This window comes from Stegodyphus dumicola, chromosome 4 (genome assembly GCF_044657685.1).
Source record: "Stegodyphus dumicola isolate Sdum_Otavi_A_Nest chromosome 4, ASM4465768v1".
In the NCBI taxonomy this organism is placed as follows: Eukaryota; Metazoa; Arthropoda; class Arachnida; order Araneae; family Eresidae; genus Stegodyphus; species Stegodyphus dumicola.
In genome coordinates, this window is record NC_140771.1 from 30,518,914 (window position 1) to 30,534,918 (window position 16,005).

General features: G+C 30.1%; 1 protein-coding gene across 4 annotated transcripts in view; it reads right to left on the reverse strand.

Moving 5' to 3' along the window:
• The window catches only part of LOC118190081 (DNA polymerase beta-like), a 35,709-nt gene that overhangs the window by 10,896 nt on the left and 8,808 nt on the right, over window positions 1-16,005 (reverse strand). For all 4 annotated transcript variants that reach the window (XM_085814666.1, XM_085814668.1, XM_035360772.2 and 1 more), the window contains exons 2-8: window positions 13,281-13,405; window positions 13,116-13,190; window positions 7,519-7,577; window positions 7,355-7,404; window positions 5,288-5,339; window positions 5,147-5,201; window positions 3,936-4,008 (exon numbers count right to left, since the gene is read on the reverse strand). In XM_085814666.1, coding sequence (XP_085670792.1) covers window positions 3,936-4,008; window positions 5,147-5,201; window positions 5,288-5,339; window positions 7,355-7,404; window positions 7,519-7,577; window positions 13,116-13,190; window positions 13,281-13,405 — 489 coding nt within the window. The remainder of the gene's footprint in view (window positions 1-3,935; window positions 4,009-5,146; window positions 5,202-5,287; window positions 5,340-7,354; window positions 7,405-7,518; window positions 7,578-13,115; window positions 13,191-13,280; window positions 13,406-16,005) is intronic.

Sequence of the window (16,005 nt, forward strand, 5' to 3'; positions counted from 1 at the left end):
TGCCTTTTAAAACTATAAATTTGCCCTGGAGAAAATTATGGCCAGATTGCAATGCAGAGGGCTTTGACACCAAGTATTTTTTCGTTATCTAGGATATTGTGTCTCTAGGCAAAACCATAGGTCAGGTTATTAATGACGACATGGAGGAATTGCTAAAGGACCAGAAAAATGAGCTCAACATGAAAGAATGCAATAACTTCAGAAGCAGCAGCAAATAATGTCTTCAGAAGATAAAGATATAAGGAAAAATTATCCTAGTAGTTTGTTTCATGAAATTTGTGAAAAAGGTAGTAAGATGTAAAATTTCATATAATGATATCATACTGATAAAGCAACAGCAAGCTACAGTATAAGAATTTTCAAATACAATGCCAAATCTCTTTTTATAAACATTTTAAAATGTAGCTAACAACAAATCAATTGGCCAAATTTTTAGTCAAATTTAGGTTCAATGAATCTCAAAAACAGTTGAGTGGTCCTATAAGGATAAAGTAAAAATACAAGATGTCCCAGACAGATGCTACCCGTTTTTATCGAAAAGGACTCCAAACAATAACATGTCTTCTCCCTTATCCTTCGACTTATACTGTAAACTCTAGGGGCATACTGAAGGGGAGACTGCGAAAAATCTTAAGTATAGGTACCTATATGTAGGAATATAAAAAGAGACAAGTTAAAAAGTGGTTTGTATTGAAAATATTAAAGTTTATTGTGAAATGGACATTCACAAATAATTTTTTGACAATGTGTGTTTCAGTTGCCTCTTGTGAGAAAAAGTTTTCTCTGTTGATTAAAAGGCAAAGTAAGATTTAACAGTTTGACAGTTCTATCCATTGAAAATGCAGAGGCTGAAAACATAATTTTGATGATGCTATAAAGAAATATTCAGAAGTTAAAACTTATAAAAAAACAGTTTTAACAAATTTTTATTGACAGAAAAGTTTTAAAATAATCAAAAATGACAGATTAATAAGCTTTTGTAAATATAGATTTATCTGTTAGTTCTATTTTTTTTCTATAGGCTTAAGATATTGTTTTCCAAATCATTTTAACTTTTTAATATTAATTATATAAATATTAATTGACGTTATTAATGTTACTTATGTATTAAATGTTAATTTATGTTATTAATTTTGTAACTATTTATGTTAGTACATAGTGATCATTCCAATAAAGAGGGCCTCAAGGAGATTTCTGCCCCAAGCCTTGATAATTCTAGGTGTGCCACTAGTACAGTTGTAATGTTTCCATAAGCAAATATCTATGATCTTTTACATTAATTCCTATAAGGGAAAACAGCCTTGATTTATGAGCATTTTGAATGACAAATTACCTTTAGGAATAAATTACATTCATGAACTGAAATTTTCCTGCATTTTTGTTGCAGAAACTACACTCCCAAGAACGTTTTTATTAGATTCTCCCATACAGAAACTCTGTTCAGTAAAAGTAATAAACTTCTTGGAAGGAACACTGAAATGTGCACCCTTTAAATAAAATTTTCTTACTCTTGCATTTCTTTAATTTTTAATTTCATTTTCAGGTGGACCATAATATAAATGCAACCAGTATCTTCAGGAAAAATTGCATAAATCCATGCTTCTTTATTATCTTTTTAATGTGCATGAGAGTGGTCTAGTTAAAACTCCAGCACTTTTCTTTTTGAGGGATCACCCCTGAATATTAATTATGATTATCTTCTAGAAATACTGACTTATCAACAGAGAACTTAATTATGAGTTGCAATTATATTTCACAAAGTGCAAATAGCCAGAAGAATTTTGTGGCATTGATTGCAACATTTTAATAAAGATAAAAAAAATTATAATTTCTACGTGCTTAGAAGGTCTAAAGTAAGGATCTTTTTACAAGATTCTAGAGAAGTTTTACTAGGAAGATCCCTCCTTCACAGTCTCATGGGAATTCTTGGATCCCAGACTGAAATCATCTGCCTTACAAACTACTTAATAATATTCACTAAATTAAGAATAAAGATTGCTATAAAGACATAGATTTTTTTAATAATATATTTAACTAATTTAGAATTCATTCAATTTACAATGCATATAATTCATAATTCTATTTTTTGGTTTATGAGCCACCAGTAGTAATTATGTGCTACTGTACCAAATGTCATAAGCTATTTATTTCATTTATGAGTAGTTACACAATGACATTATTACAATAATAAAAAAAAATTGTACATTGATCTATTAATTTTTTTCAATAATTTTAAGTTTCTTTTGTTGAAGTCCTTTTTTTTTTAATAAATAGATGTGGATTACACGATTTGGCAATTGTCAAATGATGAAGAGTAGGGATTAATCTATTAGAATTAACATTTACAAGTGACACCCTGTTAACCAAAAAGTATTTTATTCCTTATTCATTAATAGTTTTTTTTTTTTGTTTTTGTTTTTTGGTTTGGTTTTTTGGTTTTAATTATGGGAAAGCACACTAGGGCTATCTGCCTAAGGAGAGGGATGCCTTCGTGGAGGACTTTCTAAGGTAAACTGGCTGGTATACACGTTACACATGGGGAAACCATGAAAACGACCACGCAGCCAGCTCATTAGCAGGATTCGAACCTCAGACCGAACTACCAGTGTTCAGCGACTTTACCGCTCGGCCACTGGTGGGCTATTCATTAATTATTTAAACTGCCTTTGAAAATCTTTCAAATACTGCATAGTATTGAAAAGCAATAGAAGAATTAATTGTTTCTTTCTGTTTGTATAGAAATATGGTATTCTGGATTCAAGTAACTTGGTGCTGATGAAGTGAGTGGTAGAAAATTCACAATTTGATGAACTGCAGTAATACAAATATACAGTTTACAATAATACTCCATGTGAGAATGAAACTCTTTATTTATTTTTTTTCTTTAGGAACCAAGTGATCGCTAAAAAACTGCAGCTGCTTCTTTCAGCTGGTTTGATTTCTTGTGATTTTTTTTTTAGAAACATCTCAAGAGAAATTTTTCCAAATTTTAGGGCTGTTTCATCACAGTATCTATCCTTTATAATCTGCAAGACCCAGCAAGAATTGCAATTACACAGGATATACAATTTATTTATTTATTTTATTTTATTTATTTTTCATACAAACAATTTTCAGAATGTTGCCATTCCTTGTAATATACGACCTTTCGTTTAGCTTTCAAACTATAATTTATTTGCTTAGCAAGTAGAATAATATAAAATCTATAAATATAGTTCTTAAATTTATAGATTTTTTTAATAATATATTTAACTAATTTAGAATTCATTCAATTTACAATGCATATAATTCATAATTCTATGAACATCTACAGCATTATGGTAATTAATAATAGGTGTTTCTAATGTCATATATTATGTATCTGGCACAGAATTATTGGGTTTCTTTTGGCACAAAGTGTATATCATTAAAAACATTAAAAAGAGAATTATTCAGTTTGTAGTAATGTTTTTAACTGCAATACAGTTTTAAATGATGTTCATCTTGCTTGTGATACTCAAAATGTGTTTACAAAAAATGTTTCATATATTAGGAGTCATTATTAATGATGCTGCACAGGATTTTTGATAACATTCAACATTACATTTGAGTGGATCTGTACATTAATGGGGGCATTTCCAGCATTTGTTTATAGGATGCGAAAGCTGCTTGCTGCAAACCGCATGTTCTAAGCAAATGTGTGATAAAACTTGATTACTTCTTTAGGATGTTATTACCTAGAGAAGCAACTTATATATTTTTACGTATTATTTCCATTTTACATGATGGACATTTGTTTTTCATTATAGCAAATTCATTGTTATTCATTATAAAAATATTCTGCTCTTCAGAGTGTGAGAAAAAGTTTAAAAAGAATCGGAATATTTGTTTAGTCAGTATATGGAAACAGAAAAACAATTATGATTAGAATCAGTCAGAAAGAAAAATTAACACACCTCGCCTGTAACTTCCACAAATGGTGATCATATACCTTTTATCCACAGCATGACAAAGATTCACAATTTTTTTCTGGGAAAAAATACTTTAAGTCATATATTGAATATAAAAGAATTTAGAAAAAATATACATAGAATACTAAAGATTTAAAAATAATTATGATATGAATCTGAAAAATATACATCAACTTTTTTCATTTTAAGCTATAATAATTTTTTAACACAGGTTTAATATTTTGTAACAGGTCCAGTGTAGAATACATGGAAGGGGGGAGCAAGAGGAAACCTTTCCCATTTGAGAAAATTACTGTTCAGCTGAATAAACAAGTTCTTGTACATTTTATTATGTGGTTAAAAAATAATGAATTTACAGTAAACAAAATTCCCATGCAATTTACATTATAATATTCAGAATATGATTCCTTTATAGCAGCAATTCTTAAAATTTTTAGGATCACAACCCTATTTAGCTGCTCAGGCTATATTGTATTGTGACCCCAAATTCACAGGACTATATATTTTATAATATGTTAAGAACTCTATTATGCAATGTTTTAGCAACCTTATGACCACCCCAAAAATTTTTGCCTCCCCTCAATTTGGGTTGCAACTGCTGATTTGAAGAATACTGCTTTATAGCGTCATATCAGAGCCTATAGACACATAACTTATTTTATTAACTTCGTAGTCATAATTTTTTTACTTATTTATTTATTTACTTATTGGTCACAATCGAAGTTTTTAATTAACCTGCAATGAACTAAAATCTTCAAGATTATCTTCAAAACTTCAAGTCTGCTATTTTAAATCTTTTCAACTCGGCATTTTCTCTTTATACTCTGGTATGTTTATATTTACCTAGTTACATATTTTTTATGAATTTCATATATTTAATGTAAATGTAACACTAAGCATAATATTTCACACTTTACAGTACTATTATATTTAAATTTAAGGCTATTAATACTTAATTTAATTTAAAAAAATTCACCATTAATAAATAAATATTTTCTAACGTTCAGATTACACACAACCCAACTATTTTGACTATATCAAAAAAGTAAATTTACAATTCTAAAACATCTATCACAGTTTTTTTAATTATACTAAAATGGAATTTCAATTTATTTCAGGATGAAGTATTAAACAGCAAAGAGCAGATGCAAGACAAATCTTCATTTTACTTAATATTATAATGAGAAACAACACACCTCTAATGCTTCGATTTCTTCGCGTGGAATTTTCTTTCCAAAATCTTCAAAATACCTTAAAAAACATGCACTATATTTAAGAACACTTCTGCAAGTTATAATATTAAAAAAAATCAAAAATTAAATACATACAAAACATACTTCAATCCTATTTTCTGGTGATGATTTAATTTGTCAGCATTTTTTCTCAGATCTAAAATAAAGTGAGAAGGATAAAAATGAATATATTTTCTAACATTTTTATTATATTTCATTATGAAATATATTTAAACAACAACTTTGAAATCAAATTCAGCTTATTATCTTTTACCTTACAAACTGTATCCATATAGATCACTCATCTGATTTCTTTATAGTACTTGGAGTGTGATTATTTGGCATATTAATATGTACATATTGACTTAAATTTATTTTAATTAAAATCTTAATTTATATATTCTGTTAAATCAAATTTTCACTCAAGTACATTGAGAAGACAAAACACGATTCAGATTTCTTTAATCGTTGGTGATTGTATTGAAAAGGGCTAATACTGCTTGAAATGTCTGCCTTTTTTTTTATAGAATTAGCAATAATTCATATTTAATTTAATTTTTCCTATAATGTATCTTTAATTGGCTATTAACTTCAATGTGTTACACTAGTTTTGAAATTACAATAAGTTTTTACTCTACTGTTTCCAGGATTGATATCCTCTCTGGTTTATAAATACACTAGTGGACAGTTGCTAAGATGGATGACAGTAGCAGCAAAAGCAACCACAAAATGGAAGGCAGGAAAATATGGAAATCAGCATAAGTGCGGGATACAGTAAGACATGCTGTACATTTGCAAACTCTGGATTACCGAAGCTGTTCGTCGAATGATAATGCTGATAAGATGTATAAAGGATTCCATGTGTATTGACTATTGTTGTTCAAAAGCAAAATTTAATGCGAAACAATCAATGGACGAACTTGCAATTTTTAGTATGTCTTCCAGACATCTCTCAGATGATTTTATGCACAGCCATATTATTGGCAAATTTGAAGGCCAAAAAATAACAGATGTTGCTAGGGGCTTTGATGTCAGCTGCAGTGCCATTTCAAAACTTTGGCAATCATTTCAAATAAATGGAATGTGTAGCAAACATCATGGGGTAGGTCATGTTCGCAGTACAATGCCTGCAGAAGATAGGTACATAGTGCTACTGACAAAAAGGAACTAGCACAGCACAGCTACTGAGGTAGCAAATCACTTACTCGCTGCTACTGGCAAGCAAATCTTCCAAAAATCTGTAGCCAGATGTTTGCATCAAGGACTACATGCCCACAGTCCTATTGTATGCAGCCCGTATGCAATGGTGTTGTCATCATCACAATTGGAGGGAAGACTGGTTTGTGTACTATTTTCAGATGAAAGTAAGTTCAGTTTCTCGTCTGATTGTGGACGACAACTGATGTGGTTCTGCATATGTTCTGGCAAGCATACAGGAAAGGGACCGATATCCTAATTGTAGTGTCATGATAAGGGGTGTGATCATGATCAACAGCTGTATGTCACTCTATGTACTTCCAACTGGGACTATGACTGGCCAGTGATACATTAATGATATTCTACTGCCTCATGTTTGCATGTTCTGTGGTACTGTCGCTAATAAATTTGCTTTCATGGACGACAGTGCAACATGTCATCAAACAGTCACTGTCCAAGAATGTATAGAGAGCAAGGATATTTTATGCCTAATTCAGCCAGCAGTTTCAATTCTCAAAATTTTGAGTTGAAGTTCCAAATTACCTATGTCATCAGCCTCATGCAAGCCATGCAAGATGCACTGATCTAGAAATAGCACAATCCAGAAAAGTTATTACGATTTTTGGATTTTTAGAACAAACAGGGGAAATTAAGGATTACTGATAATTTAAATTATAATTTTGATTTATATATTTTTTATCTTATCTGTTTATGTATATATTAGAAGAACAGAATGAAATAAAAAAATACTGGTGGTGCACTGTTAAAGTTGGTGATTAAAAAGTATTATTATCATCAAAGAAAGCCAATGAAGTTTTAGCTTTTCAAGGCCAAAACGTATCAGTTAATGAATAAATATCAAAGAAACCATGTAAAACTAGAAGTGTGAATATTTACAAAAATGTTCAATAAAATGTACAAATATTATAAACTAAGATTACAAATAAGAAAATATATAATAAAAACAAATTTTACCTTCAATAGTTTTTATTCCATCACTTACTAATTTTTGAGCTGTAGCAGGTCTTAAAAAAATAAAAAATGGAAAAAAAGTTTAATATTTGACAGCCTGATACTTAATGCTTTATCTCATCATACATTTATTAATTCAACTAGAACAAGAGAACAGTTAAACATACCCAATGCCAGTAACTTTTGTAAGTAAATTGATTGCTTGATTTGTATCATCAGCTCGTATCTAAAATAAGTAATAATTAAAAAAAAAGAAGTTATATTCTAATAATCAAGCTCAAAATACACCCAATTTTCTGTTCACAATTTATTTTGATCTAAGGCAATTAGAAATGTCAACTTTTTAAAAATTTAATGTTTACAAATTTAACTTAAAAAATTATATTGACATATGAAAATATTTTCAAATTATATATTTATAATAAAAATATGACTTTTTGAAGTAGTTTTACTTTAGCAACACATTTTCTAATCATTAAAATCCTGAAAACAGAACCTACAGTAGCATGAACCTAGAGTAGCATACATGAATATAACAAGAATTTTCTTTTATTCAGTAAACTTCTTGGTACTTATGTATAACACAACCACCTTAGCAAAATTTGGCAATTTTTTACAAAAGTAAAATGATGACTTATAATTCAGAAAAACCTATTTAATTGCATTTACATACATATTTTACATTTTAATTATGGTTTTACCTGAAAATCAATCAATAAGTTTACTTGCAGATGGAGTGTCTTTTCGTATAATGACAATTTCGTGATGAATAGATGAAAATATAGAATAGATGAAAATCTTTATGAATAGATTACAAGCAATTGTACCCTTTAGTGATTTTGCATTTAACTACTATTATTTCTGCAGAAATTTTACCACACTTTCTTCTGTTGCTAGCAAATCTCACAAGCACACATTTCAAAATTGAGCTTAAGGCCTCCAAAAAAGGAGTCACAAATTATGTATTCAAACTTCTGGAAATACAAGAAAAATAACCATAAAAAAATTATGACCTTTTTATGTACATTATTTTCAGAAGAACTGCTATGAGTATGGTTGCCACAGATTGGAGCAATCTAAAATTTTGGTGACTTGTACTAAGGACCACGGACAAGGCAATTTGATCATAAGAGTACATTTGTAACAAACACACAGTTACCTTCTTATCATTGAAATGAAAAATTTGACAAAATTAAGAGGACTGCGAATGGACATAAAAGGTTCTACTGAAAGAAAGAAGTCAATAACGTGTCTATAAATCTGAATTGCAAAACTGACATTTCGTTGTGTGTCATATAAAGTGGAAAGTTATTGCCAGTGGTGATATAGGAACAGTAATTTAAAAGTGGGATAGGAAGGCACTGTCATGTGCCACCTACAAAGCTGCAATAAAAACACGCTAGGGGAAGAAGAATGATGTCTTTCTTCAGGAAAGCTCTACTAAGGTGGTTGCAGTAATAAATTAATACCAATATTTTTTTAAGAAAGTAGTTATGATAATATGTTAGTACCAAAATTTTTCCCTCACTGAACAAAAATTTTAATCTTTTACTAACAGTAATTCTCATTTATGTTTTTAACACTTAAAAAATATGCATATGTATACACACACACACACATATATAAATATGTAAGATAAAAATATATGAATCAAAATTATAGATTAAACTATAAAACATTAATTCTTCCTCTTTATTCTAAAATCGTAATAATTTCTCTGCATTGCGTCATTCAAATTAATCATGCGATCTTACGTAACCGCTAATGCAGATGCCTCTTGAATAATCACCAAATAACAAACAAAAACTTTCCTCTTCACGTGCTTCCATTCTTCATAACTACGCACTTCAGCTTTTGCCCTCTACTCTCCTAGGATGTAATTTCGCTGGCTTGCTTTCCTTCTCAACAATATCAAAAATGTAAATCTTCTGTGGAAAGGCACGACTAGAGTGCCAACTGATTGTGGCCACAAATATCAATTGGAAATACAAATGGAATTAAAACTGCTTCGACTGCCAAGTTCTTTAGATCACCGCATTTACAGTGTTCCGTCTTTTCCTTTACTTTTATTATGACGATTAAGCCGGCAGGATAGTTTCCTGCAGCCTGAAACCTCAATGGAAAATTTAATTCAGCTCTTTAAATCATCTTTTGTGATAAATCCAAGATAATATGAAAGAAGTGAATCATAAAGTTTGTTTTTTCAGTGTTTAAAAAATAACAGATCATTCTTCTGCTGTGGTGTTTTGCAAGTGCTTCAAAAAAATAATCACGCGTAGTGTTTACAGATTGAAATTAATCTCTCGATAAATTGAGAAGTTCGAATGTTTAGTGAAAAGGAACATTAAATTTGCTTCGCCGATCCCTACAATATTTAGAAAAAAAGTGCTTTAAATCATCAGTGAATTACCGTTTAGGAATTCAGCATTACAGCGGGTTCAAGGTCGATCCGAGTTAGTGTTTGTAAGTATGTGCGACAGAAAATTATTTGCGCTTCTGCTTTTTCAACAGCTCAAAAATTGTTACATTCGTGTGAATCTAACTCAGGAACTAAATCATTTGATATGCTGAGAATTCTATAGTTTTCATTTCAACTTTGGTTAAAATTTCTGCAATTTGTTTTGAGAAAATCTGAAATTCTTGTTCATTAATTTTTCTAATTTTTCATAAAATGTGTGCGAGCAAATTAAGTAACGAATTTTAAGCTATTTAAATTATTCATAGGGAAGGATATTAAGATAAGTTTTTATGTTTTTGAAATTTTGTTGAGAATTTTGAATACAAATTTTATAATTATTCTAAAAATAAAGATGTTAAAAATAAGTGAAATTAGTACAGATAAGTAATATGAAATTACGGTAAATGCATGTTAAAATTTATGGGTTATTGTGTGTTAAATATAGTATGATGAGGGTGTACTGGTTCCTTCAACAGAGGCCTGTAATTACCTCTGTACAGTTGTTTCTTTTACCCTCTTCATGCAAGATAATGTTGGAGGCTCTCATTTTAAGAATGCATGTAAATTTTTTATATTATTATTATTATTATATTTTTTTTATTATGGAATGTATTAGTGCAGTTCTCAAAGGCCAGTTACCTTAATGTAAGGAACGGAGGCCTTTTCAAGTAACTGTCAAGGCACCCTAGGCCACCAGTGCATAGAACACACTGGTTAGCTCAAGAGGACAGCCCTATTGATGGATATGTTTGTTTAGAAGTATTGCGAGGCTTCCAGTTTGGTAAAATACAGGAATTGTAAATGAAAGATGATAACGGTGAAACCATAATTTCTGAAGCTTACTCTTATTATTATATGGTATTAAAATATAATTTATCAATATGAAAATTAATATCATAAATATTTATGTGCATTACATTTAATTATAAGTAATGATTATGTAAAAGTTTATTTTGTGATATTCTGCGATAACAAGAACTTTCCCTGAAGAATTATGATTATGTGAACTCTCAAACAAAAAGACTTTTGGACTGAAATGCTGAAAAATTCAATAGGACTTTAAAAATTAAAAACTTATTTTAAAAAAATTGATATTTATAAATTATACTTTACAGGACAAAAATTTTATGATTTATTTATTTTTATTTTTTTTACATTTGCTAGTGTTTTAACTCTTTCTCTTTAAAAAGGCTTCTCTGTCGCTACGCCTTTTTCTTTTGAAGGGGGGAAATATGTAAGATAAAAATATATGAATCAAAATTATAGATTAAACTATAAAACATTAATTCTTCCTCTTTATTCTAAAATCATAATAACTTCTCTGCATTGCGTCATTCAAATTAATCATGCGATCTTACGTAACCACTAATGCAGATGCCTCTTGACCAATCACCAAATAACAAACAAAAACTTTCCTCTTCGCGTGCTTCCATCCTTCATAACTACGCACTTCAGCTTTTGCCCTCTACTCTCCTAGGATGTAATTTCGCTGGCTTGCTTTCCTTCTCAACAATATCAAAAATGTAAATCTTCTGTGGAAAGGCACGACTAGAGTGCCAACTGATTGTGGCCACAAATATCAATTGGAAATAAAAATGGAATTAAAACTGCTTCGACTGCCAAGTTCTTTAGATTTACAGTGTTCCGTCTTTTCCTTTGCTTTTATTATGACATATATATATGTGTATGTATATACATGTACATAAATATTACAAAACTATACTGTATTAAAAGTAGAACATATAGTTAAAACTTCAGATTGTTCAGTAACAACTTGCTCAGCAACATAGTACAAATGCAACATAAATGGATAACTTAATTACATCAAAAGTAAATATTTAAGACGCGTTTATTTTATTTTCACTTTTATCTGCAATTTTTGATAATTCTTGATCAATGCAGTGTTCCCCTCAAATTCAACTTTTAATTTTCCCGTTTTTCTATGATGAAACTGAACAATGTTCTGACCAAACATGATTAAGTAATTAGTAAATTAAGTATGGATTTACTAATTACTTAATCATTAAAGTAATTTATACCCTTACTATAAAATATCACAGTATTAACACATCATAAATCTAAATTTGCAATACTCTGAGTCACTGAGTTAAGCAAACTGAAGAAAGATAAATAATAAATATGAATCTAAATCAACCAAATAAATAATTAAAAGTTTTTAAAAAATAAGTATCTATAACCTAAAAAAAAGTTTTAATAAATGTATATAACTCACAAAAATATTACTTTTATTCTGTTTCAAAATAAAATAGTGACACTACGAATTATGCTGGATGAAGAAATTATTTAATTAATATAGTTATTTATTATATTATAAAACCACATGATATGATGATTTTTAAATAACATTATTTATTTTTGATGCAATAATTGAAAAGTTATATTTCTAAAGAGAAGAATGAATAATAACTCACATATATGTTTCTGAAAGAGGTATAGAATGATAAAATTAAATCTAACCTAGTTGATAAAATATTTTCCCTTAGAAAAATAGAGATTATTATAAGGCTTCTTCAATTCCATTTTTAAGATGGTCAATTTTTGTTTATTTATTGCTATTTAAAACATAAAATTTTAATTATTTGAGAGGACCGATCTTTATTTTTATTTTGCTGATTTTTTAGAAGAAAGTTTTGATTTCACAATATATTCAAACTGCATGTACTATCAAAATTTATTTTCTACATATTTCCACTCCCAAGCAGCACTGATATTGACTAATATTGCAGAGTATCTGATTCCATCAATCCCTTATCCTCCTCTACTTTTAACTGAAAATAATTTGCAGAGCTGCTTTTAAGGCAAGTATACAGCTCAAAATAAATCATTTGGAGTTGACGACAATTATTAGAATATGCAAAACACTGTTTTCCTATGACAATTTGACCAAATGAATAAGCACATGCATGTGAAATTTAGATCAATCACTTTATGATTAAAAGATGCACACTGCTTTAAAAGAAAGCATGGATATTTTTCCACCACCCTTTGAAATTGCAATGAATTACATGAATGATCTCTCATTTCCTAAGAATTAAGCTAAATGACAAAATTCATTAGGTTGTTATGAGCCAAAAAGAAAGAAAGTACATAACATTATAAATGTTGAACATTATTAATGCTTTATTGGCACCTTTTTTATAAGTATTTTATTAGCACTTTATCAATGTTAGTAATACCTTTATGCATATAATTTTACAACCAAACTTCATTCTGTGTTACATGAATATTATAATGCATAATTTGTGAGAGCACTGTTCCATAAAAACAGAATATAAAAATTCATACCATTTCAAGTTTTTTAAGTTTGCCAGTTTGGATAAATTCATCAAGTTTATCTGCAATTTTCTGCCCTATACCCTTCTATAACAAAGAGTAAATTTTTAATTTATTATTTTAAAATTAATATATAAAGCTAAATATATATATACTATATATATATATTTCTCTTACCAGAGCTTTTGCTTCTTTTCCACTAGTAATTTTAACAGGATGTCTTGAAAGAGTACTTGCAGCTGTGCAATACGCATTATACTTATGGATATTTCGACTGACATTCTTTTCATAATCTGCAAGCTCTGTAATAACAACACACAGTTCATATTAAGAAATAAATAACAGTATCTGTACATTTCATGAAACCATTCTGCTAAAATTTTCATCATCTTCTATACCAGGGATTCCCAACTTTTATCTCAATTGTACTCCTTTTTAACTTAATAAATGCTTGCTGATGACTTTGATAGTCATCAGCAAGCTCAGCTCACATTCCAGTAATGTACCATGGTAGATGCAAACTAATGTAGCTTGCATTACAAATTTATGCCTGACAAATACTAAGCGTATTTAGGATGAAAGAATTGTTTAATCTCACAATAAGGGATAAAGAAATGCACTTTTCTCTGTAATATATAGTACACAACAAAATAATAATACAAATAATTGCAGAAAAATAGCCTTAACATTTAGATTAGGAATGTGAAAAGAGTTTTGAAAAAAAAAATAGTTTATTAAATTTATGGTTAGTTATCTTTAATTAGTATTATTAATAATCACTTTCAAATAACAATTACATTAAGAATATGAACAAAAGTTCCGAAAAATTGTTTATTAGCTATATGTTTACTCATTATTTCTTATTATTTTTAATCTTAAAAGTATAAACAAGTTTTCAGAAATAAAATCCAGCTTCTAATTGCACAATAGTTTGATTTTAATAAATGCAATGGCTGCACTTGATGTACTGATGCAATTTTTTGAAATCTGGAATAAAACTACTTAATTTAATTTTTAGAATACTTTGCTCGAAAATATTTGGCCTCTTCCTTGTTTTTCATTCTCCATACTATTTCTGACTGGGTGTCCTTATGCTCCAGCATTTTACTTTTTTATATCATACAAAAATTATATATTAAAAAAAAGTTACTGATTTTTAAAATACATATTAAATAATTTTAATGTATTTTCTCCCTATTTATTTTATAGGATTTTTCCCCCTCTTACTATACAATACAGCTTTATATCAATAAACAACTAATTTTTAGTTTTATTCAGAAAATTTTGTAATTAATACGATCTTGATTACGCCGATCAATTGGCAGTACATATTCAGATATCAACTCCCAATCAGCCATTTCAACATGATTGACCCCCTTTAACATTTCATTGATTCTCCACTAGGTCAATACATATTCTGTTGTCAACCCCTGACCTATACATATCATACTTCAAGCATGCATGATTCATTATAATATTACTAGAAAACCCGGCGGTTTTACAAAATAACTGCTGTTCTAGATATTATAAATTGTAATTAAAATGATTTGTGCAAAGGTGTCTTCTAATTTAAACCGAATTACCCAGGGCAGGCGGCCTTTGCTTACTGCCTCACGGGTTTCATCCTTCTACTTGCTTAAAGTAGAGTGCAATGAAGGAAACCACTGGCGGTCTATTTCTTAAATGCCCACTGCTAGCTTAATCAATAAAGGTGGTTTAAATAATGAAATGTTAATTCACATGTCAAAGATCTCTTTGTACACAACATTTATTATGTACGAGGGCAATCCCCCCAAAAAGGTCTCCTATATTTTTAGATATACAAAGAACCGTTTATTTTCCATAATTGTTACATCACTTTAAAGATTGAAGAATGCTTTATTTTTCAACATAATCACCATTTCGGTCGATGCATTTTTGCAGACGCTGTGGCAGTTTTACAATGCCCATGTCATACCAGCTTGCCGCCATGCCTTTCAGGAAGCGTTGAACCATCATCTGGAAACCTCAGGAACCAAAATGCACAGAGCATCCAGAGTGATCCTCCGATCTTTACGCATGAGTTCCTCAACTTTCGCGATTGTCTCGTCGGCAATTGACGGCCTCCCGCTCTTTTCTTCGTCATGAATTTCAGTACGACCGGTTGTAAACTTTCTACACCACTTGCGAACATTTTTGACATCCATGCATGACTGTCCATACACTTCCGTCAATAGGCGATGAATTTCAACGGGTTTAATGCCTTTTGCGTTCAAAAATCGAATAACTGCTCGCACTTCGCACTAACATTTATCGGGAGCTCCATTTCGAATAGCTGCCAAGCAAAGACTGAGCATCCGAGCGAAGCGCCTGCGTGCTTATGTGGTAGCGGAGGAGGCACCACTCACAACAGTGTTGCCAACAACCGTATCAAAACTTTCTCTACATCTCCAAAAAATAGGAGACCTTTTTTTTGGGATTGCCCTCGTAGATCTTTCCATCATTTTTAAGCTCGCCTTGCAGAGGACCATCAATTATTTTTAATTTTACGTCTGTTCTTTCACGAAGTCTTGAACAAACAACATAAAGTTGACTGTGTCCAAATGCAGGCTCAGGTAAAAAAATGCCAACACGCTTAAGTGTTTGGCCTTAAAACTTATGGACGGTCGTAGCAAAGGAAAGTTTTACAGAAAATTGTCTACATCTCAGTTGAAATGGCAACCCTGTGCCATGGCAATTTCACCCCATTGGCTAGTACAGTTATGCAAGCAACCAATAAACTATCGGCGACAAACAGACACTTAAGCTGCATATATATATGGGGTGAAGTAACATCACCTCCTCCGAAACAACTGGCTCCCGAGCTTAGCGAAGCGCACCGTTGGATTCCGCAGGTCTGTGGCACGCCATTTAGAGCATTCGT